The sequence below is a fragment of the Ursus maritimus genome, unplaced genomic scaffold (genome assembly GCF_017311325.1).
Source record: "Ursus maritimus isolate PB19 unplaced genomic scaffold, ASM1731132v1 scaffold_2, whole genome shotgun sequence".
NCBI classification, from domain to species: Eukaryota; Metazoa; Chordata; class Mammalia; order Carnivora; family Ursidae; genus Ursus; species Ursus maritimus.
Window position 1 is genome coordinate 78,525,461 of NW_024424452.1, and position 25,659 is coordinate 78,551,119.

Consider the following 25,659-nt stretch of genomic DNA (forward strand, 5'->3'; position numbering starts at 1 on the left):
GCTGTGGTTGAACTTTTAAAGCCATAGCAGCTTATTCTCTGACTCCAGTGTACTTCTACTCTAAACTGTGGCATTGTTGGCTTCCGGAATTATTTTCTTTTCCAGTCTATAAGATGATAGTAAAACTTACTTTCACAGGGATTGTGATAAGCAAAGTGAAATTCAGTTCTAAATTGTCACCAGTGAAATTAAAAAAGTTTTTGTCTATGTGGTCTCAGGTGGCAGAAATAAAATTATAAGTAAGCCCCAATTTCTTCTAGGCACACGGTTGCCTAGCTGTAGGGAATGGATAGTTCCTTTATAGAAGTGGGTCTATCAATCATTTTGACCCCTTGGAAGACTAGCAGTGGGTGCTATTTGCTATAACTCTTCCCTAGCTGGCTGGACTAAATTTGCCTTTGGTGGTATAGCTTATGGACTTTTATCTTGGTAGTAATTACATTTACACATACAGGAAAAACTTGTAACACAGTAAAACAAGCATATCTGTCTTGGAAGTCACAGAGAACCTGGGGCAGAATGCATGATGTTTGGTAATCAGAACTGAGGAAAACTTAACCACTGTACCAGTCAGGCCAAATCTAGGAATATCTGCATACCCAGAGGCCTTTTTTCCCCCTAAGGGATCCTACCTCTAACACCTTCCTGAGGATATCAGCTCAAGGCACAGCTCTGGGTGGCCAGGTTCTCTATTGCTTGACCTTACCATCTGCATTTGCCCCAAAGGAGTCAGGCTTTTGGGAGTCTGACCCCTTAAATGGCCTGGCACAAGTACTTTACGTATCCCACCGGTGATGGTGACGTAGTAGACTGCTCAGATCCTCTCTTTTAGGAAATTTTAAATTTGAGGTAGAGAGAATTGTTTGATAGGCACGAAATCCAATACTAAGGCAGACAAAGACGGCATGAGTCACTAGAAGCCGTGAGTAAGCAAGAGTGATAAATAAGTAAGAGCCAAGTCATGAGATTTTCAAAAGGTGTGTGCGTGGGGCTGCGGAGATTTTACTTCATATCTGCAGGGGAAGAGGATGACCAACAAATTACTGCTGCCAAAGGCACGAGGAGCTGTAGCCAGATTTTTACACATCTGTCTAATCCTGGACAACTTAAAATCGCAACTTGAAATTCTCAACCTGTGTTCCTATACTTCACGTGAGGCCTGGTTAAGCTGCTTTCCGTGCGTTACCGGGAGGCCTAGCCACAGGGCATACCTTGCTCCTTATTTCCCTGTGAGGCCTATGGTAATGCCCCTCGGATACTCCTCTCACACCCACACAACCACACACAGTTACGGGGAGATAACTTGAGTGAGTCTCTGTTCTTTGTAGCCAAAGGACCGTCATTTATACAACTACTCTATGAGTTCGACTCTTACTATGTTGGCTGTGCTGCCGAGGGAAGGACTGACAAACAGTAGCAGTTTCACGCCCATGTCAAGAGGGTACAGACTTTGAACAGGAAAGGCAGTTTACCTCTAATTGTTTGAGAAAGCTGACGTGATACAGGGAGGACCCAGAGAAAGATGACATAACATGGCATTTGAGACTACATGGAAATGTTTATTTAGCAAAAAGAAAAAAAAAAGTGTAGGAACACAATTTTTCTTTTCTTTCTGCTAAATGATGAGTTCCTGGGGCATTCATCTGGGTATGCTCCCCAATGCCCAGGAGGGGGCTTTGTACACGGTAGGTAGAAGGCTAAATGGATAATGCAATGTGGCCCAGCCATTGGTTTGTCTTGTTTAGTAGCAGCTTTGAATTGGTTGGTAAAAATATACTTTTAGGCAGACGAAATGTAAACTGAAGGGAGAGACATGAGTCAGAGACAAGAGTAGGTTTTCCAGAAGCTTCTGGGGGAGGTAGATATAGTGCAGAAATAGCTTAGAAGCTACATGAGCAGGGGCGCCTGGGTAGCGCAGTTGTTAAAGCGTCTGCCTTCGGCTCAGGGCGTGATCCCGGCGTTCTGGGATCGAGTCCCACATCGGGCTCCTCCACTGGGAGCCTGCTTCTTCCTCTCCCACTCGCCTGCTGTGTTCCCTCTCTCGCTGGCTGTCTCTCTGTCACATAAATAAATAAAATCTTTAAAAAAAAAAAAAAAAGAAGCTACATGAGCAAATTTCAGAAAGCTAGATAAGAAACTGCCTTCCTCACTCAGGGTACTAAGGACTAGAACATACCGTTTTCAGGAACATCTACAGCACATAGTACAGCATAGCCTTTGGCCAGAGAGCAGGGAATGGGTAGTGAAGGAGAACTGGCAAAAAGAAAATTCTAGATTCTAGTTTTAAAATGGCAGAGCATATCTGATGGCCTTATCTCCCTTCTCTCTCACAAATCATCCAACTGCACTAGGAGAACAAAAAGAAGAAACATGAGCCCCATCTTTACAGAAACTAGGAGACATGCAACCCCAAACCACAGTATGTGATGAGGAACAGACAACTGCAGTTGGAGAAAGATGTCCAACCAGTAATGCCCAGACAAACCAGTAACGCCCAGTGTAGACTAATGGGAGTAGGTGTGTGGGCTGGCAGCAAGAGCTTCCTTGGCCCTGATTAGGCAGAAAGAGGAAGCAGTGTAATGGGCTGAATGGAGAACCACACAGACAAGATTGAAAACATGGGCAAACGCTTATCGGGAAAACACAATAAAGTAGGATTGCATCTTTAATATCAGACATGATTGAATTTGGAGGAAAAAGCTTTAAATAAGGCAGAGAAGGATGATTCATAATAGCAATATACCACTACCATCTATAAAGCAAAAACTGCAGGAAATATGAAGAGAAATAGTTACATGATAGTGGTAGGAAAACATTAATTCACTTCTCTTAGTTCAAGAGATCAGGTAGGCAAGAAGTAAGAAAACCCAAATAAAAAGCATACATAAAGGGACACCTGGGTGGCTCAGTTGGTTAAGCATCTGCCTTCAGCTCACGTCATGATCCTGGGGTCCTGGGACCGAGTCCCACGCCGGGCTCCCTGCTCAGTGGGGAGGCTGCTTCTCCCTCTGCCTCTCCCCTGCTTGTGCTCGTGTTCTCGCTCTCAAAAATAAAATCTTCAAAAAAAATAATAAGAAAGCAACTATCTGCTGCTTGTCACTTTGCATTCTGAAAGCTCAGAGACCTTTTTAAATGCCAAATAAAACATTCACAAAAGTAGATCCTAAAGGAAATTCATTAAATTTCAGAAGATGAAAGGAATACATATAGCATTCTCTAATTTTGTTGCAATAAAACTAACAATTAAGAAAAGAATTTTTTGATTTATCATTTGAACATTTAAAATTTTTTACTTAAACAACTCTTGGATCACAGAGGAAACCAAAGAGGTTATAGAAAATCTAGGGGGAAAAGCACAATGAAAACACTTCGTGGTGGAACCTATGGGACAGAGCTAAAGCAGAAGGCAGAAGTACCTCTCTTACTGAAGAAAGAAAGAAAATAACTGAATTAAATATCTAACTCAAAAAGTTAGAAAAATGATCAACAAAACAAATCTTAAACAGCAGAAGGTAGGAATAAAGATAGAAATTAATGAACTAGAAAAAGGAAAACTGATCAGACTAATAAATAAAAGAACTAGTTCTTAAAAAAAATAGATAAATTTTTAACTAACCTAATAAAAATGGGTAGAGAAGAGAGCATAGATGAGAAATAATCATGGGGAAATTATAGAAACAGAAGAGAATAAAAAAATCATAAAATATTTTCTCAATCCTGTGCAAATTAATTTGGAAGAAAGGATGATTTTTCAAGGAAAATAGAACTGATCAATACGAACCTCAGATAATTAGAAAATCTAAACCATCACAGAATCACCCCCCTTCCCCGCCCAACCCCTCCAGAAAAGCCTGAGTGAGGCCCAGGTGGTTGAACAACGGACTTCCGTCAGTTTTTCAGGAACAGGTAATATCAATTCTTCCCAAATATATGTGCTTTAATAAATATGTATGTCTCTGAAAAGAGACACACACTAGTAAACAGTTGTTGTTCCTAGGGAATGGAGCTGGGGCTAAGGGACAGTATTAGAAGCAAGTCTTCCTTTTTACTATCTACCTTTCAGGTCGTTGTATTTTATACTGTACACATATATTGCTTATCTAAGTGTAAGGAATTTAGAATATCTTTGGACAAATTCAAAAACCATTTGGCTTTTGTTGTTTTGTTTACTTTCTTTTTTGGGGGGGGTAGGCAAAAATGTTTAAATGGCCCCCTCCGATGTCCCACCCTTTCCTTGGAACCTGTGAATATGGTGAGGTCTGACTTCTGTGAATACGTTACGTTCTGTATCACAGTTGACCTTAACGTGGGGAAATTATCCTAGATTATCTAAGTGAACCTGACCTAATCATACGAGCCTTAAAAGTAGAGAGCTTCTTTTCGCTGCTGGCAGAAGGGTAGTCGAGGAAATAGAAGTAGGAGAAGGCATTCGCGTGCAGTTGTGGCTTTGGAGATGGAGGGGATCACAGGGGAAGGGACGCAGTTGCTTCTGAGGAGCTGAGGGCAGCCCCCAGCTGAGAGCTGGGAAGGAACCAGGACTTCATTCCTACAACTGCAGGGAACTGCCTGCTGCCAACCACCAGAAAGAGCTTGGAAGGGGATTCTTCCTCCGAGCCTTGGGATGAGAGCCCACCCAGCCTGCCAGGCATCTTGATTTCAGCTTGTGAGACCCTGAGCAAAGACCAGCAGGGCCTACCTGGACTCCTGACTGCAGAGTTGTGGGATAACACATGGGTGTTGCTTTCAGCCATGAAGTTAATGGTAGTTTGTTACACAGCAACAGAGAGCTAACAGAGGGGGCGCCTGGGTGGCTCAGTCGTTAAGCGTCTGCCTTTGGCTCAGGTCATGATCCCAGGGTCCTGGGATCGAGCCCCACGTCGGGCTCCCTGCTCAGCGGGAAGCCTGCTTCTCCCTCTCCCACTACCCCTGCTTGTGTTCCGTGTCTCGCTGTGTCTCTGTCAAATAAATAAAATCTTTAAAAAAAAAAAAAGAAAGAAAAAAGCTAACAGAGGAAAATGACGTTTTACACCCTCTGTACAGGGGCCGCTGGTTGGCTCAGTTGGCAGAGCATGCAACTCTTGAGCACGAGGTCGTGAGTTCAAGCCCCACATTGGGCATGGAGCCTAGTTAAAAAATAATAATAATGAATAAATAAAACCTCCATACATGTGGGGCTGTATGGGGCTCAGAGATGGGAGCCATCTCCTCTGTAGTCTGGGCGCGCTGGGATGGTGCAAATCAGCCTCCGAGCCAGTGGCAGTGGTCAGGAGCTGCATGCTTCTCATTAAGTAAAATATTCTCTGCTCAATTTTCATTATTTTCACCAGTTGTGTAGAAGCCTAATTTTATTATCTTAATGAAGAGAATAAATTTTTTTATACCTGTCTTTTTTATTTCCTGTTCAAATTATAGTATTGGAAATGATTTTTTTTTTTTTTGTATTTCTGTTTTAAACAGTCTTTTCTGGTTTGAATGAAAAAGTTGAATTATTTTTTTCCTTTGGATGCCTTAGCAACTTAACTCTGTGGGTTTCTGTGACCTATGTTAAGTGTGTCATCTGAAAAATTTTTGGTCGTGATAGCACACCTAGATGATGCTGTGATTCTTTAACTACTTTAGTTTTTCTAGAGTCTTACTTACTTGGGTTGTTCCAGTTTTGTTTCAGTGCCAGTTTTACCCAAGACCAAATAAGGATAGTTGATCTTTAAAGTTGTCAGAGACTAGAACTTTTTTTTCAGTTAAGTATTTGAGTTTAGTGGTATGAGGATCAAATATCTAATTTTTATTTAATCGATGGTACGTTTGTAAACTTTTAGCTGGAAATGTTAACTCTGAGAACTGCTGAAAAGAAGTGTATCTGTTAGATCTTAAGAGGGCATAGGAAGATTCCAGAATGTGGAGAATTGCTTCTGTGGTTGCTATCACTTCAAATTCCAAATAGAACAGCAAAGAACAGTTGCAAGCAAGTCAGTGTTGGAAGCCCAACTATATAGCATGGTGCAGTATCACGTATGAATCTCATACTCAGTTTTGATGCATTTTCTTTTCAGTAAGTTACATTGTCCAATTTTCTTTTCCAGGACAATTCCAGGGGCTTGTAAGCCTGTTAAGGTCAGGAAATGCTTTTGCCTCATATACAAAACAGCACTGGACAAGGTGTTATAAAAAGATTGATCTAAGATAGATGTGAAACCCACAGGGAAAAATTTTAACAACTGATGTTGATGATTGTACAGGGTGTGACTAACAGAACAAAGAGTTTCTACTTTGCTTTGATAATCAAATTTCTTTAAAGAATATATTGGTCCTCTTTAGCAGAAATGTGTTCTTTTTCTTTATGAAATGAAGTTAAAATTTTTTTTAGGAGAGGTTTCCAAAAGGACTAGAACTGTATTACTGCTAATTCTGTTGTGGACTGAGACATTTACAGCAGCAATAATTATGTTAATACTCTGTGCCAAAATATGTAAAATGGCTTTATTACTGGTATCTGAATTATGGAAAGGTAATAAGGTGTGTAAGAATGCTGTTTGAAAGAAAAAAGGCATTTTTCTTAAAGTCCAGTAATATTTTTATCTAATCAAATACATCCGCTGAGCTTTATCTTCTGCATACAGAAGTACAGATACTTCTGTATCTTTATAGATACTGATTTAGAAGAGATCTCTGGTGGGCTCAGATTTCAGAATTGTGTGTTCCTCATGAGTGCCCCACTCCCTGCTCTCAACTCGAAGGCTGGCTTTGCTCCAGAGCCCAAACCTGGCTGTGGTAGATTATTTTCAAAGACAGCACTCTATGAACTTTGCTGAAGGGCGGGAGGTAAAGTCAGGTTTGGCTTTGCCCTACATTTGGGCTTTCCCTCTGGTGTGTTTACCTTGGGAATAATGCTTCTCATAGGCTACATATAAAAAGTTAGTTTGCCATCTGGACCTCCACCTCATAACAGATGTGTCAGAGGTGTGCTGATAATCAACACTGATGTGGGGGCCACAAAAGAGAAAGAAACTTCGAGAATGTTGCGAATGTCATGTTGTGGGCTGCCCGTGGCAAATCCAGCAGCAGCCCACCATAGTTTGCTCTCAGTAATTCGGATCTCTGCAGCGTTGGGGTAGTATTGCAAATAGGTGGTGTCACAAGCTTGTTTAACAACAGATGTCCGTCCACAGATACAAAATCTGATTTTTATTATGATAATAATATTGACTTCATGAGGTTTTCTTTTTCCTACTTTTTTTTTTCACTGACTTCATGAATGAATTACTTGATAGGAAAGCGAGTAATACACTTCCTGACCTAATGGTACATATGTGTTGAGGCTGAAGAATGTCATGGGTGGGAGCCCTTATTCATAAAACATTAGGGGTAGAGCAAAGATCTTTCATTGTAAAAAGTGAGATGATTTCTTTAGAAACCATATAAATTACTGAAGGGAATTATGACCAAGGATATGTTTTGGGTGAATAGATGCCAACTGCCCATCTCACTAGATGATTACTATTCTAAATATTTTTCCATTAGCTAGTTTCAGCTCAGGAAATAGATTAGACCCTTAATGGCCTAAGCAACCAGGAAATGAGCGATATTATTTATAGATTCCACCAGTGAATTTGAAATAAAACTTCTTGCCTATTAAAAATTCTGACTGTAATACTCCATGTAAATGCATTTTTTCAATGCTTTTTAAAGTGTTCCCTCCTCTCCCATCCCAAACCTTTTGAGGGTCTGATATTCTCAATAAAGGGAATAAATGATCCAAAAACATATTTTGAGGAAAGCCTGATTTTATATTAAGTATGGGGTATAAAATTACCATTGAGTCCAGGTCATATGTTTTAGTGGTAGAGACTGGTCTTGTTTTGGGAGTCTGTAGCAAGTCGAAATCAGGGTGGCCACCATGTACCACTCTGAGGGCCCCATTGAGGCCTAGAGTTTATCCATTGTAAATGGTGCTGGGGGAAGCATGCTCCCACCTTATTTAACCCTCATGGCTTGGCCGTGCTTTGTGGAAGACTGGCAATGGCTGTGTCCCATACATAGACCAAAGGTAAGGTAGGCTTTGGCTTCCATTAGGGTCCTTACTTAAGAGGGCTGATTCCCATCTTAACTTTGCCACTGAACAGCTCTATTGGGGGCTTTTCGTACAAGCAGTTGAGTCTGAGAACCCCCGATGGCCTGAACAGCTCTTACATCATCTGTGGTTTCATAGAATCCTGAAGTAAGCATTTCATTCCCCTTCTATGGGCCTTGTGTTCTGCATCTGTTAAGCAAAGGCTCTTGAGAAAGAGGGACTGTTAAAAGCAGTGAAAAGAAAGGCTCAAATCAAAGACATTTTAAATTATTTGTGTTTTTATGGGGAGTGAGGGATTACTATATTTACTTTCATTGTGTATAGAAATTTATTTCATTTTCTTACCCAGCCTACTGATAAAAATCTGGGTTTCTTGAGTTTTTCAGTCGATAGTCCAGGTGTTGAGCGCCCCGCTCTGTGAATAGGGGACACTTCGTAACTGTGTGTTGTCTTCAACTTCACTGAAGTACCACTTGAAAGAGCGAAGTTGTATCAACCACCTTTTTGTATTTGAACTACTTCTAAGCCTATTTTTAATGATGGACGGCTACTCATGCACCAGCCCCTTTTCATTTGTTTATACTGACAGAGCCTCGTTTTCATTCAATGGCCAGTTTAAATGAGAAGATACTTTGTGCTCTTTATTTTAAAATATTACGAAGTCCTATTCCTGTTCAGATGCTTTCAAATAAAACTGACCAATTACACATTGGAACATCTGGACAAATTTAAAATATAATTTAAAACTTGTATAGAAGCAGCCAAAGGTCAACCACTCTGTTTTACTGGCTCTACCTTTTTATTTCTGTTTTGTTGATTGCATTTTTAAAGTTAGACTTTTAGATTAAAAAGTCCCAGGGTAAACAGAGAAGAAAAAATTTCCGAATATAAAAGTTTAAAACATACTCAACACACCCTTGGTCCCCACCATTTAACAGGAAGTCAAGTTCATCGAGTCCTGTAAAATAAAACCAGTCTAGAAGCCAGGTGGTTCCACCCACCACTGCCCGGGAAGTTGTGTCTACCCGCAATCTGTTGCATGTCTCCTCCGGCAACACTTGGCCCTTGACCGGAAGCACTGAGTGTGCTCAAAGCTGTGCAACTGCATTCATTACTTCTCCAGTTCTTGTTCTGTGTGGATCCCAGGGGCTGAAATCTGCAGTGTGTGAGGCTTCGGTCACACTAAGCCACACCCCTCTAAAGGCATTACTTCCCTCCCTCTGGGTTTTGTTTCTTCTTCCTTCTTAAGCTTTTTCCCTTTCATCTTCCCCTCATCTTTTTGAAAAATGGAATTTATTTTTACTTTTTCAGTGGCCTAAACCCTAGACTCTGGTTTCCTCTTCTGTAAATCAGGAGCTAGACAGTGCTCTCTAAAGCCAATGCCAGTACTCCACGGACCCATGGGGTAGTATATATTTTGAATAAATATAATTGTCATCTTTTTAATGATAATTTCATCAACAAATTATGGGTCGGAAATATAAGTGGGGGGAAGTTTTTCTTCTACCCTCTCAAGTTCTGTGTCTAGGGGCCTATGAATTAAACTGACAAAAGGCGGATTAACAGGAAAAATGGCCTATGTTTATTGATATTAATTTTTTATATGAATAGCGACTTCGCAGAAAAGAAATGAAAACCCAAAGAGGCAGCTAGACCTGGGGACTTATATACCATTTTAACAAAGGGTGATAAATTGTAGAGAAGTGATTAGACAAAGGAGAAAGGGGTTTGGGCTTGGAGGGGGATAAATTGTGAGAAGGTAACCAGGAAATGTAGGAGGGAAACTAATAGTAGAAAAGGGCTGGGGAGGGAGCCCTTTTACAGAGGGAAATTTTCTTTACAATAGGGAAATTTATACTCTGCTTTTAGGCTGATGGGGGAGGGCAGGAGTTCCCTCTGTGTCTGGGCTTCTCAATTTCCTTCAGCTCAAAATAATCCTTAGGCATATATTGTGGCATATTTTGGGGTAACATATTCTGGTCTCCTTCAGAAACCTAAGAATCTGACATCTTTTTAGAACCCTGCTATGTCTGAAATTCATGAATACTACTTTATAAAACTGATTGATGAAGTTGAATAATATATATTCCAACATATAAGTGATTAATACTGATAGATAAACAATGCCTGTAACAATGAGACACCACAAGTAATTTGTCAGTAACTGACTGATTTTTCCAATTCTAAGAATATTTAATCAAAACGTCGAGTTGTGTACCATAAATATATATAATTTTTTGGTTGATTATACTTCAGTAAAACTAACAAAAGAAGAATTTGTAATGTTCTGGTTGTAACTCATGAGGCATAAACCTTACAGAGTCAAAGTGAAAGAAAGTTCTTCACAGATATTAATGAATGACTCATTTATTGGTAATTTTCAATAGGGTTTGAGACAATATCAGTAGGGCCTGAAATCATAGAAATTATTTTAAAAAGTCTAATGGTTGGAGGTCAGTTTGGGATTTAAAAATAACCCCTTTCCATAATTTTAATTTATAGATATAGATTTGTATTCATGGTTCTCAATTTAGGATAGTTCCCCCCCCCCCCCCAGGGGACATTTGGCAAGGTCTAAAAACTTTGGAGTTGCTGCAACCTTGGGGGATGGGTACTACCAATATCTCCTGTGTAGAGGCCAGTGAGGGTGCAAAACATCTTAAAATTCATAGGACAGCGTTCTACAAGAAAAAATTATTCGTCCCCAAATGTTAACAGTGCCGTATTTAAGAAATTTTTCTATGTATGACTCAATAGAGAGTTTTACAATTTGGAGTGTCTGCTCATGTTTAATTCTGGTAGCTGTTGAAAACAAAATAGAGGTCACTAAAATTCATGTCTTAGCCATGCATATCATTACAAACTGCTTGCTGACTTTTGGCATTTTTCTTGGCCTTTTACTTTTATCTGGACAATTAGATTTTCGCGGCAGTTTCTTGAGTTTGGTCTTGAGGCAAACTATCAAAAACAGAAGGAGAAAGTACTCAAAAGATCCTACTAGCTGGTATTAAGAGTCCCGTCTAGGCAGGTTTAAAGATGGAGTAATTATTTAATAGATTATAATTCCTTATAATCGTACGCTTCAAGGTGGAGTTATGGATGTTCAACTGAGGTAGACTCTACCAACCGTTTAGTCCAAAGCTGTCCTTTTAAAATAAAATAAGAAGCTGCCTGTCTAAGATCACAGGTGTTTGGTTGTAGAGCCAATGTAAGTAAGGCATGACTGCCACCCAGACATAAGGCACTTCACCTTTGTAGGTTCTTTTCCTTAGCTCACTGATGAAAGCAGACTCTCCTAGCCCCTGCGTCAGGCTTGCTCAGGGTAGACTAAGAAAATCCAGGGAGGAATTGATTTTGTGAACAAGGGGATTGGCAGTCACGGCCCTCCACCATTTATACAACTTGCGACATAATATTAAAAAGGAGGAAGGGGAAAAGTACAGCAATAGGGAGGGAAATTTTCCCTTGAATCCTCGAAACGATAGAATTGCATTCCATTTCCTATCTTTTCTTCGCCCCACAACAGTTGAAATTCTACAGTAATTTTCCATTCAGTTATTTGCCTTTTTCCTTTTTAAAAAAGTTTCCGTTATTATTCCCAATGGATTAAAAGGTATTCCTCTTTAGTCACTGAGTTGATATAGTAAGATCTGTAAAAAGAGTTATTACAAAATGTGCGCATCAGGGGTGCCTGGCTTGCTCAGTGCGTAGAGTATGCGACTCTTTTTTTTTTTTTTTTAAATATTTATTTTTTAGCGAGAGAGCATGCGCACACAAGCGGGAGGGGCAGAGGGCGAGAGAATCTGAAACAGACTCTAAGCTGACACAGGGCCCAACAGAGGGTTCTGTGTCACAACCCCAGATCATGACCTGAGCTGAAACCATGGGTCAGATGCAGCACGCAGGCACCTCGAGCATGGGATCTTAATCTCAAGGTTGTGCGTTTGAGTCCCACATTGGGCCTGGAGCCTACTTAAAATTAAAAACAAAATGTTCACATCAGAGAACAAGTTTTTCAGGGATCTAATAGCTTAAGCAGCATCATGAAGCTGTAGCTTTACTAATTTCATGTCACAGTAAGATAAATATTTTTAAAAATACAAACCAGGGCTGTGACTACCCTGAAACTGGGGATTTGAGGGAAATACTGGCAGAGAAGGAGATCTATAGAGATCACTGTTAGTAGCAGTAATTGGAGCATACTGGTCTGATTGAATTTGAGATATTCAAAATAAACAGGCTGTTGAGTGTAGAGGTGAGTATAATGATCACCATTTAAATAAAGTTAAAATGCTAATGTACTAAAGTAACATCTCATTTGGTGCCAGTGGAAAACAAAATGTGTAACCACTATTGCAGAAGTCACTAAATCTGTTACTGTCTGTTGAAAAAGTTAATACTTTTTACTTTTTGCTTTTCAAATACTATTCCCTAATTTTGCATTTAATTTATCTTTTTCTGAAAACCTGTTAATTGCATGTGCTTTAGCCCTACAGAAGAGAATGTTGCTTAGCAACTGCCAAAATAACTAATAACCTATATCTAGTAAAGGCTTAAAAGACTTATTTATTTTAGATCTATGTATTTCTTTATTGACCGTTAAAACCAAGAGGAAGTTGTTTCACTTTGAGTTTCTTCTGATTTCTGCATCTTTTTTGTAATTTATATATGGGCTTTTTGTAGTAAAAACAAAACAAAAAATACGATATATTTAATGAAAACGTCTCTTTTCTCCCTTCAGCCTCTTAGTAACATTGTTTTATGTTCATCGTTTGCTTTACTTTTTTTCAACATAGTACCTTGTCAGTGATATATGCTGGGAAAAGAAACGGTTTCTAATCATTGGATACAGAATTCTACAATACTGTTTTTTAATGTGGAGGAAGCTATTTTCTTTTTAGAGGAAATACATTAAGGTTTTAGGAGAGGGAAGTAAGGATAATGATATTACCTATAATGGTTTTATTTTTTGCTTATCTGACCCAGAAGTATGTTGGAAGAGTCATGTAAGCTAAGGGCTTTGGGGTGGGAAGTGGTTGCTGTCACATTGCAAGGTCCCATCGGACTCCTGTCACTCAGCCTCGGTGTGTTCACTTGCCAGCGGTTTAAGTCTTCCCCATATGACATATACAGAGTTTTATTATTATCCAAATCTCAGACCATGTCCTTCCCTTTGCTTCTGTTCAACTGCCCTGGGGTACAAACAAAACACCAGTAAATTCGTTTACTGCTTCCTTGGTATTCTGCGGTGTTGTGAAGCTAAAGACCACTTGTACAAATACATTAATAATAAAAAGAACACGGGGAATTTATATTAATAGTGCTAAGGCAGTCTGCATTAAGGAGAAACTGTGTGATTTCAAAGAGACTTTTGTCTTGGAACGAAGCTCCTTTACAAAATGCCTGCTTTACAATTTTTTCTTATGGAGGCTTTGGACAAATTTATAGCTATTTTCTTTCGCAGGAAAGAACTCCTGGGATATCATCTTGCACAATGGCTAATTACCGTATACATATCAGTGGGATTTTTTTAAATGGAATATTTTCATTAAGGTATTACCCTAACATAAAATAAAGGTGCTTTTTTTCCCCCTAGCAATACTGAATTACCGGTAGATGCATAACTATAATACAACAATTATCTGCAATCGGCTGATATAGGGCTCATCTGTAAGATCATGTACTCTGTTCGTATCTCATTTATATTGTCAACCCTTGTACAGAGAGAACAATGTAGAATGACTGGAGTTAAGTTTAAAAATGTATATAAAGGTGTATACTTAGTAAGTTATCTGATGTAAATACATCATTATGTGCTAAAGAATCAAATAGTTTAGGACAAAAATAATATTTTAAAAGAGATATGTATGAGGGAGATAGATAATGGGAGGAAGAATGGAGAGAAGGGAAAGGAAAAAAATGTTACTGTTGAAATTTAAAGACTGGCTTAAGAGTAAAAGGCAATTCACAAGTTTTGTTAATAGTGAATAAAATAGTTAATAAAAGCAGCCAGTTACTAATGCTTCCATTCTGTGTTCCAAGTGCAGATAATGGAAAAATTCATTTTATTCTTTATAAAGTTTAATACCAGAACTGCTTGCTTAACGTTAATTTTTTTATGTAGTCAGCCTCATGGGGCATTTTCCTATAACATTCCTTTAGACAGCTCTCCTTTATACATGGGAATAGGAAATAGAAAGTGTGGATAAAACATCTAATTTTCAAATATGGAAATTTTCAAATAATGAAACTTACTTATTTTAGCTCTTAATTTTAACTTTTTTTCTAGCGGAGTCCTTTGACAGAGATGATTAGAAATAATACCCACCAATTAATCACTTGAGTTTTTCCTTCATTCCCTGTTTTTGTGCTCTTTGGAGTACAGATACTAGTAAGTAGTAAAGTGTCAGACAACTAGGTGGCCATTAGCAAAAGCAAAAGGCGTTATTATTTACATAAATTAAAATTACCCACAAACCAATATTTAACATACATTTGTATTCAGTTTTACAGTCTGATCATTTATGCAGATTTGCCAGCATATTTACACTGCTCTAGTGTCAGCTTGGTCATTTAGTATTATAAATCATAATCTCATATAATGTTGCATACTTCAAATTCTCCACAAATGCATGCTAAGTTGTCCCAAATGGACATTTTTATTTTTTAAAGATTTTATTTTCAAGTAATCTTGACACCCAGTGGATGGCTGGAGCCTACAACCCCAACACCAGGAGTCACGCACTCCACCTGCTGAGCCAGCCAGGTGCCCCTCAAAGGGACTTTCTTTTTTTTAAGTTTGTTTGCTTGTGTGTTTGACAGAGAGAGAGAGAGAGAACGTGCGTGCATACAAGTTCGCAGGCAAGCCAGTATGGGGGGAGTAACAGAGAGGGAGAGGAGGGGAGAGAATCTCCAGCAGACTCCACACTGAGCATGGAGCCTAACGCGAGACTCAGTCTGACGACCCTGAGATCATGACCTGAGCAGAAACCCAGAGTGGGATGCTCAACGAACTGAGCCAGCAATGGGCCAGTTTTAAATAAGGGTGCATCGGAAACTATGTATGTCCTTAGGCCTAAAGTGGTCCTTAGAATTCGTAACTGAAAGTAAACCCTTGGGCAGCTATGTAGGCACTAATATTCTCTCTAACTTCCTACTCTCTTGAATGAGTAACACTAAGGATGTTAGCTGTTTTTAGATAAAAAATAAAAATCATGATATTGGAGAAATATTCTTTATGATGGTACTTTATGATAGTTCTTAACCCTGAAATGACCACCTTTTGGGAAAATATTTTATTTTTAAGATTTTATTTATTTATGTGACAGAGAGACAGCCAGCGAGAGAGGGAACACAAGCAGGGGGAGTGGGAGAGGAAGAAGCAGGCTCCCAGCGGAGAAGCCCGATGTGGGACTCGATCCCGGAACGCCAGGATCACGCCCTGAGCCAAAGGCAGACGCTTTAACGACTGCGCTACCCAGGCGCCCCGGAAAATATCTTAGATTGAACGTAAAAAAAATAAATTCTCGGGTCACCTGGCTGGCTCGGTAGGTAGAGCATATGACTGACTCTTCATCTCAGGATTGTAAATTCAAGCCCCACATTAGGTGTAGAGATTACTTAAAAATAAAATCTTAAAAAAAATAAAAATAAATAAATTCTTGTTGAAGTGAATGAAATTGCTACCACTCCTACTAAGACCACTGTTAAAAAAACATTAAGACCTTTTTATTACTTTTCTGTTAACCCATTAAGCAATTTACTCTTGCTCTTAAAGCAAACAAAAAGCGAAGTTTTAACAACGGAGAAGCTGCTGTTGACAGGTCATTCAAGGAATGCTGCTTCATCCACACAATATTTTGTATTGCAGCAGACTGTTGATATGTGCGTTACACTTGTCAGTAGTTGTCCTCGGTTTTCTATTTGCAAATGCCTTATATATAATACTGTTAGATGCAAAATGAATTTTTACTTCATGTTTTCAATATACAGTGATATAATATTAAAAGCAAAATACTAAGAGGGGGACGCCTGGCTGCCTCAGTCAGTGGAACATGTGACCCTTGATCTCAGGGTCCTGAGATTGAGCCCCATGTTGGGCATAGAGCTTGCTTAAAAAAAACTTAAAAGCAAAATACTAAGAGAAGAGAGATACAAAGTCCAGCTTTGAAAATTGTAAAGCTTCTATTTCAGAATCTTCAATTAGAGTTTACTTTCTTCTCTCTTGAATTCCTCTTACGATAAACCTGTTGGGGGTTGGGGAGACACAAAGCTTTTGTAATCGCTTTCAGTTTTAATCATGGCTCTCGTTTACTAGCAATGTGACCTTAAATTACTTAAACCCATAGGGCAGAAGAGTTTCTGTAAAATGGGGATAGTAAAACCAGCTTCATAGTATGGTTGTAAAAATTAGGGGAGTGTCGCTCCATCCCAGCATGGTAGATGTTAAATAATGTGTTACTTCTCTCTTCCCTCCCCCTTCACTCCTCATCAAACGCAGCTGATCTCTTTGAAATGAAATGGATTTAACAGTTTCATTGGTCAGTTCTAAGCTTCCAGATAAGCTGTACTCTAAACCATTGTATAGGATATTTCTTTGACTCTAAGATACCAACGAACAATGGAAAATCTTGTTATAATACAATTATAAAGAGGGATTATGTATTTCCACATGTTAGCCCATAGTAACAGTGTTTTGTTGATCAGGTTACAACAGATGAATATCGGTATACAACAAATGCTCTCTTTGTTCCCTGTTCTTGTCACAATTGCTTAATTTAATAAGAGGTAATTGATTAAACTCTGTCTGCATTGTCAGGAACTGGAGAGGGTGGTGAAGTACAGGAGACTACACACACACACACACACACACACATTATCAATCTTTCACGTCCTTTAACCTGTCTCAGTGATTTCTAACAGAAGGACACATGTAAATTACCAAATTGCTCCCAAATAAAGCAACATCTAAAAACATTTAATTGCTTAGGGAAAACTGGTGGAGGATTAGAGTTGTGTGACATCATCTGTTTCTTTCTCCTGGATTTTTATTAATTGGATAAGGAAATAGAAAATGGAGACATTGTGTTCTCGGATAGTGAGCTTACCACCCTACCCCCCACCTCAGTTCTGAAAGTTACAATTCCATCTTCTCTTTGGTGTTTAGCAAATGATCTTGTCCCTGCAGACATCATTTTTATTAATATTGATAATAACAGCAACATTTACCAAATGCTTTCTAGAGCCAAGCAGCTTACTAAGGGATTTTATGTGCATTATCTTATTATCCCTCATAGTAGCAGCATTGTTATTATTTTCTCATTGTATGGATGCCAAAAACCAAGGGTAAGACAGCTTATATAATTTGCTTGTTGTCACACAGCTAGTATGTGGCAGAGTCAGATGTGACCCCAGGTTATTCTGAACTCTGAAGCCCATGTGTTAAGCATTATACTATAGGTCCTTCCTCTAATGACAAAAATGGAGGCCAGAAAGGCAAAAACTTCATAGTTTTCAATGACTGCCCTTGGCCTATACACCGTATTTTCCAAATTTGTTGACCTGGTATTTGAAACCTACCACAGGCCAATTCAAATCTGTCTTTGAAACCTTATCTCCTCCTGTACCCCACCAGTATCAGATCAGCACTGTGACCAGGCTTATTTTCCCTGTAAAAAATTATTTCACTTTCCTATCCAAATCCAATCCGTCTTTTCCATGAAGGTTTTCCTGTGTGCAGACTTCATACTATTATAATCCTAAAGTCACTTACGATTGCATTACTTGACAAACATAGAGTATTGTATTCTGGGGGGGGGCAGATATCAGTGTTTGGAAAGCAGTATTGTCGGCACATGGCTGATTCTCAGTTTATGTTAGCTTGCTTTCCTTATTGTCCTTTAGTGATGAAGGGCATGCTTTTTGGAGCCAGACACCCTGGTTTTTGAATCTTATCAGCACCATTCCTAATTGTGATAATTGAGTCAAATCACTAAACTTCTTCACACTTTAGTGGAGAAGAAGGGATAATTATAGTTCCTAGTTCATTGACTTATTGTGAAGATTAAATGAGATTCTATGTCTAGGACATAGTAAATGCTTACTACATATTAGTTCCTATTATTATTAAAAAGACTTTTTAAGGATATATTAGTTATTATTTGTGTGTGTGTGTGTGTGTTTTAAGTAGGGCTCTATTAGTCATTATTATACCTAGATTGTATGTTACTATATTAAAAATTTTGTAAGCCCCCCCACTCCCATGCACAATACAAGCATTTAGCAAATGCTGTTGAGTTTTTTAAATTGAGATATAATTCACATAGCAGCAGATTCATCAAGTTGGTTTTTTGTTGTTGTTTTTCGTTTTTAAATTCTTGTTAACAGTGTAATATTAGTTTCAGGTGTACGATACAGTGATTCAGCACTTCCATCCATCACCTGGTGCTCATCACAAGTGCCTCCTTAATCCCCATCACCTATTCAACCCACCGCCCCCACCCGCCTCCCCCTGGTGACCATCAAGTCCCCCATGCCAGCTGTCTGTGTATGACCTACTGCAGGGACCTGAGGGCCCATTGGAAAGGGACTTATCCAGGCAGGAGTCACCAGCCCTGCAGGAAGAACTTGAAACAAATGAACACGTAAATAAAACTAGTTCATATTTTTTTGCTGTTCCCTAAAACTAAAACTACCTTCTGATCTTGGTAAAAACAAAAAAAGAAAAAAAAATCTGAAATATTATCCTTGTGGAATGGTTTGATTTGGTGGTTAGTAAAACTTTATTAAAATTTAGAACGTTTTTTTAAATTTAAAAAAATTTGAATTTTAAAAATTAAGGTAAAGTTATTTGTAATTACAAATGAGTTGTGTATTCTGCTCAAAATGAGACAAGATGAAGCATTGCGCATATTTTTAGATGTGTCTGAAACCGTCCTGAGCAAATACCAGTGAATGCTTACAACACTGGAAGCACTTATTTTTGGTTAGGTAAAGTTTAAGTGAACGTGTCGTGTTAAAAAACAAAATTTGAGTAAATTTGAAAGATCTTCCTGGCTTTCTCCAGTGATTTATGACCCGAGCAGCGTCCAATCTGGCAGACAGGAAGGAGCTCTGAGGAGTTGTACCAAAGACTTTCGTAGGCAGAAGGGAGCAGGAGCAAAGAAGTTACAGTAGGCAAAAAAGCAGGTTGATTATTTCAGAGGGGTCTGTCCGGCACATTACCCAGCTAGTGCTGATCCCGCGATTTCTGAATGACTGGCGTAAGATTCCGTTTCTAGGAGGGCCCAAACTGGCATGAAGTCTGGTCGGTAACATGGGGCTTCACAAAAGTGACTCCATTTTGGGCCTGTTGTCTTGTGTTTAACAGTGGCCTTTGGATTTTAGAGTTACAAATGAGGTAAAAAGCTGATTGTTAGAGAGTTGCAGACTCACAGTCTGGACTCTCCCTCACCCACATTCTTTGCAGTGAGATCCGAATGAGGAAGTAAGATACCCAGTGTAGCTGTTAGGCAAATATTTTAGGCCCCACTGGTTTTTCCTTTCTTTAACTATGGGGATTTTTTTTTTCCCTTAAGAATCTATGCTTTCTGGAGTTTTGAATTTGCCTCGCAATTGCTAGGAAAGACAGGAAAGATAATGAGCTGAATGCCTGGAATTTGACACAAGAATAATGGTTTTCTTTATTTACCTTTGCATGATTGTTTAAAGAAAACTAAGATTTTGCTTATTTATCTTTTACTTTTTGTTCTTTTCCCTTTGTAAAAACTCAGTATGTGTCACTGGACTGTTCTGAAGTCCAAAATACTCTGAAAAGCTTTCTTCTATTGATACTTCTGTGATTTCTCTTTCTCCTTTTATCTTTTGTTCCCCCGCTCAGGGCACCTGGGTTTTACAATGCGCGCTCCTAAGTGTGAAACCTACTTGGCCAATTGGTTTTCTGTGATTAAGAAAGAACTTGTAGAATTTTGTCTTTCTTATGTTGTTTATGTCAATACCATGAATATTTTGTGAAGATCTCCTGAAACTGAGTCACGTCCACTTCGTGAATGTTGATGCTGATTCAGGAATGACTAGACAAGCATCACCGGGAGGCAGGGAAAGTATCTAGAGGGCTCCACCTGTGCATGTGGGGGGCGCAGAAGACCCTCTACCCTTGAGACCACATTGCTGCTCTGGTGCTTTCTCCTCCTTTCCATCTTACCCTGACTTCGTGGCTGTTGTGATAAGTTCAACAAGCAGAACCTGAGGCAGGGGGAAAGGGTCTTTGCAGCCACTCTGGTGGCTCTTTTTAAAGACTGGCCATCTGTTTTTAACATATTTGCTCCTCTGATTTGAATACCGCTCCCATCATAAAGCTACTTTGCTTTGCTGCATTTGGGGAGAACACTGAAATTAAAAAATGTTCACATCTTATTCGGGTTTTTCTTGATTTTTTGTTTTGGCCGTACCTACGTTTGGCACGTGAGAACAGATGTTCTCTGAAGGCCAGGAATGGTTTATTAGACTCAAAGTCAGTGTGACCCAGGTATGTTGTTGTTAAAAAGTAATAATCCTAGAAGAGTAATTGTTGGAACAAAATCAGCTACCAGAGTAAAATCTTTCTCCGTAAAACGTTAAAATGGCACTTAAAAATCATTAAAGATCTTTTATTCATTAAAATTTTCTTATTTTAATGAGATCTGGACAGGCTTTTACACATTCTTTTGTAGCCAGGTTGGCCTCTCAACTGAAAAGGCTCTAAAGAGTAACTAATAAAAGGTATCACCGCTGTCATCGAATCCTCTTCCTAGGCGAAAGAGTTGACATTAGAACATCCAAAGTAGGGTACAAAGTAAACTGCCTTTGTTGGGACACATTATAGCAACCCCGACTTTCTTAACATCTGGGATTAATGTTACCCTTTATTTTTTATTCTGATAGAGATTAAAAAGGTATTTCCACCTTCAAACCCCCCAGTAAGCCTGTTTAGTGGAGGGAAATTGGATACTTAAGCTTTGGACTCTTTGCAGAGCGCACGGGAAAACCTCAGATCTAGTCCATCCCTCTCAATTTACATGACCATGAGGAAATTGAAACCCTGGGAGGCTGAATGACTTGCCCTGGGACAGACAGCTAGCTAGTTCCTGCTTGAACTGGCGACCATCTATTGGTTACCACTGACGCCTGGTTTCTGCTGCCGGTTGGATATACAATCCTCTCCTGGTAAATTTTAGCAGCAAATGCCGCTACACCCCCTTGATCTCAGGTAGTCCCCGCCCCCCACCCCCCGCCTTTCTTCAGTGTTGCTGCGTGGTGGGAAGTAGAGGACTGCAGAAACTCAGGTGGAAACAATCTTAGGAGATCCGTGGGATCAACGCACAGGGGAAAACGCAAAAGAGGAAGATGTCTTGCAAGGGAGTAGAGGACTGTTCGTAAACATGACTGTAACTGGGCTCCTGAAGTTTGTGGAGGGTATTGTAGCTGCTATTTCTGAGACTGGAGAAAAGGTCTTAAGAAAAGAAAAGGCCCGTTCAAAGACAGGTTTTTAAATAGATCATTGGTTTTCAAAAAGTATGCTTTCTGTTGGGAGCACAAGTATACATTTAATTGTAAGAGAAAAGAAACATTGGAATTTTTCCTGCCCAGACTCTGAAAGTCATGTATGGAGGACCCTTGTAAGGGTGACAAAAATAAAAGGTGCAAGTCTAACTTAGGGAACCCTTGCTTTAGAAAATGCATGCGTTGTGGCTTTGATAGAGGACCTCTTAGATTTAGAAATGAAATGTTATTAATAATTCTAGTGGCTGTGACTACTTAGAACAATCTTTTGTAGGTAATAAATCAGAAGCTTTAAAAAATACCTAATTGTTTACCTGAGAACCTATGTGGAATTCGAAAAGGACTGCATTATTTAAAGTCGTTAGCTTCTGTTTATGTAATTTTAAAAGTTATCTTCACAGCCTTTGATTATGTTTCTAAAATTGTTTTGTACTCTTCACAGCCCTGATCCCTAAATGTTTTATGAGTTTAATACACAGCACCTAAACTATTTGGTATTGTTTTTCTGGTCCTTTTTTTTTTTTTCCTCGGGTTATGAGTGTTCTTCTTAACCCAGAAGATTACCCATTGTTAACACTGAATTGCTCTCCCGGGGTGCATAGGCAACTGCTCGAATGCGGTTTACAATTCTTGTTTGCCCCTGGGCGGTTGCCAGCAGGGAGTAAGGCATTATGGGAAGTAGTTTCTTTACCTTCCACAACAGGTGTCTTTGTCCGTGCACCTTATTCAGGTATCAGGGTAGAAGCACTGAGTCACTGCAGCAAAGAAAAACATGAAAGCAAGAGGAATTGCTTTCCCATCTAGAAAATGGTGCTGCAAGGGAAACCTGAAACCTTCTGGTACTAGTGAATGCGTGAAGAGGTTCTCAGTATCTTTTACAGTACTTCTGAAAAGATAAAAAGGAATTTAAAAGGTATGAACTGCCTGGACGCTTTATGAAACCTTGTCTCTTGATTACCGTTTAATTTTTTTACCTGGTTCGTCAGCATTAGGATAAATATGCTGGGAAACTTTTTAACAAAAATAAAGCTTAAGAGACAAAGCTGTATTGGAGCAAAAAATGAAGTAAAAATGCTTTACTGGCCTCTACAAGGGTCAAGCACAGTTTGAAGCTGTTTTAATCTTGAAGGTTTGTTGAAAGTATTGCATTTTCTGTTAAAATAAGCCTATTAGACTTGCTTCTGTTTCCTAGCAATAAGGTGTTTTTCTTCTTCCGTGTGTGCGTGTGTGTGTAATCTAGAATGCTATAGCAATTGCAAAACTCTCCTAATCATATTTAAATGGAACAAGGTGCTATTTAAGTAATCATGTTAATCTAGGTGAAGATACTTAAGGAAAATAAGGAAAAATAGACACCATGAATCTCATTCTAAGTTTTGTCCTTTGAAAAGCAAACAAGTAAACAACATAACAATGCTATTGGTAATTAGGGCTAAAAATTCCAACCAGTATCTGTATTTGATTATACACAAACATTGCCAAATTGATTTCTAATTCTAACAAATAGTATTTCTCATGGTGCTGTAATGTCATAATCTATAAAAAGCAGAGAAGATAATAGCTTAATTAGAAATTTTGGAAAAACAACTTTTGGAGGAGTTTCATTTCTTTTCCTCCCTTTTTATTTGCTTAATACTTTTCCCATGGAATTAGCATATGTTATATTTCCTGGTAATTTAGGCAACCTTGTGATGATAATTATGGGCAGCTTTCAAATTTTTCATTAGGGCATATTGAGATTCATTCGCGGTCTCCAACTGTAAGACACTGCTGATGGCTAAGACACCAGCAGTTCGTGACTATCTGCTAATATGGATAATTAAAAGAAACCTCTAAGCTTAATAAAAAGAACTTTTATCTTTGGGAGAAAAAACCGTAAGTTTAGAAATGAGACCTTTGTGTTGCTTTCTGAATAACAACAGAAAACAAAGTTCCCAAAATCAAGAATTTTATTTAAAATATTTGTGTGTTTTTTGGTGGGAGAAGGGGAAGTGATAATTAATTGATATTACAGTCCCTGTTTCATTTTTATATTTTGGTCCTTTCTTTTTTTTAACAGAAATAATCAGAGGTGAAAAAGAATCTCCTTTTTTCATACTTCAGGAGATAATTTTTAACTGCACCGAGAATTCTAGAAATTCTGAAAAACTAAAGGTTGTCATCTATTTATTTTCTGTGAATGTGCAAAAATAAGCCATAAGAAAATCCACTTCTCCTCCAAGAAGAAGAATCTTGATATAAATAATACTGAAGTAAGAAGATAAACTTTAAAAGTTTCTAATTACCAAGAACATAACATACATCAGTTTGGGGGCCTTTGTTTTGTTTTGTTTGTTTTTGCTATAGGATATTTCCAGTTAGAAAACTTTCCTTTATTTCTGTTTGAAGCTGAAAGAAGATTTCCCCAAACCGAACTTTCCAGCTGCTGGGTTAAGAATGCAGAAGGTGTTTATAGTGTATACTTCCTCCACAGATAAGAGACCTCCCCTAGTTTTCTGCTGGGGGTGAATTGCCAGACAAGCCTGTGATAGCAGCTGCTTTTTTTTCTTTTTTCTTTTTCTCTTTTTCCTTCTGGGTTTTTGATACTCCGCCCCCTCAAACTCAGGTGGGTGTGGGCATTGGCACTGAGCTGCAGTAGGATTTTTCCTTGGATAGTCTGGTCTGGCGCTGGGGTAGCAGCTGGTGCTGTGGAAAGGCCAGCTGGCAAGATGATGGAAGAAATCTCCATTATGGTGGCCTATGACGCCCATGTTTTCAGCCAGCTGCACGATGAAGACTTCCTCTCTAGTCTGGTGGCCATCAGCAAGCCCAGGTCTATGGTAGGTGCTGCCTCGCACACTACTCCGGGGCTGTTTTCTTTTTTCCTCACACGATAGCTGTATTCCTATAGCAACTGAGAAAAACTTCCTGGGAATTAAAATGGAGATCTTGCTTTTGGCTTTGTGTTCAGGCGACAAAAAGCTCTACAGGTTTTGAATGACGTGTTTACCTCACTAAACATTATTATATGTTTAGTAGTGCATTTTAAAGTGCTTTAGGAGTAAAACTTAGGTTAATACTTTCATGTGTGGTGAGGGTCAGAGGAGTTTTATAGTGGCAAATATCACTTTGTCCCATGTGTTTGCCTTGTGTGTCTGTATATGATTATTAGGTGAAGGTTACCTACATTTAAGCACATGATTCCTATGAAGTGTAACATTTTTAACAGTGGGCTATCACATCAACACGGAGTACTGAACTGTCTAAAAGTCAGATAACTTTCAAAATGCTTATGTTATTACTAAGAACTATTATGAAATTAACTTCTAGTACAATTATCATTTGGATTTAATATTCGTAATTTTTTAAACCATTCTCCAAGGGTCTTGGTGTGCATGTCCTCGCATAATAGAAAAATGAAGTTCTTGCAAATGTTTGTTTCTTCTCTGTAGATGTCATCCTTATAATGGCTATCGAGTTTAAGATAGCAGTGGGCCATACTTTTTAAACTAACTTTCCCAACCAGTGCCATAGTAATCTCTTACTCGTTATATTTGGTAGTACTCATCACAAGCAATAGAATGAAAGACTATATTGGAACCGTTACCTTGCTAATATGAAACCCTATTCTCTACATTAATGCATAGGAACCTTAAAAACATACTATGGCAAGTTCTTCAAACAGTAAATTGCAATGAACAATATAAAGGGGATCCATAAATTGATTTTAAAAGACTTAGGGTTATATTAAGTAGATGCAGTCTGTTGCCATTGTTTAGATGCTGATTTGAACAAACTATAAAAAAAAATCTATAATTGACCACTAATTAGATATTTAATGATACTAAGAGGGTTATTCATTTTTATGCAATAACGATATTATAATCATGTTTTAAAATGATGATTTAGAGATACATATTAAGATAATTATGGATGAAATGTCTGCAAAGATTCAAAAACATTTACGATTCAGTAGCAGGGTTGGTGATGTGGATGAAGCTAGATGACTGTGTGTTGGTAATTGTTGAAACTGGGAGATGAGTATATAGAGATTCATTATACTCTACTTCTAC

At 38.7% G+C, this 25,659-nt stretch overlaps 1 protein-coding gene across 6 annotated transcripts in view; it reads left to right on the forward strand.

The window, feature by feature from the left end:
- The window catches only part of RABGAP1L (RAB GTPase activating protein 1 like), a 713,371-nt gene that overhangs the window by 594,056 nt on the left and 93,656 nt on the right, over positions 1–25,659 (forward strand). Inside the window, exon 1 of one of the 6 annotated variants that reach the window (XM_040636237.1) lies at positions 23,888–24,426. The exons of 4 other annotated variants lie outside the window; for them this stretch is intronic. In XM_040636237.1, the coding sequence (XP_040492171.1) occupies positions 24,316–24,426 (111 nt within the window). In that variant the 5' untranslated portion in view covers positions 23,888–24,315. Of the gene's footprint in view, positions 1–23,887; positions 24,427–25,659 lie in introns of those variants that run through there. One more of the 6 variants, XM_040636235.1, reaches the window with a different exon arrangement.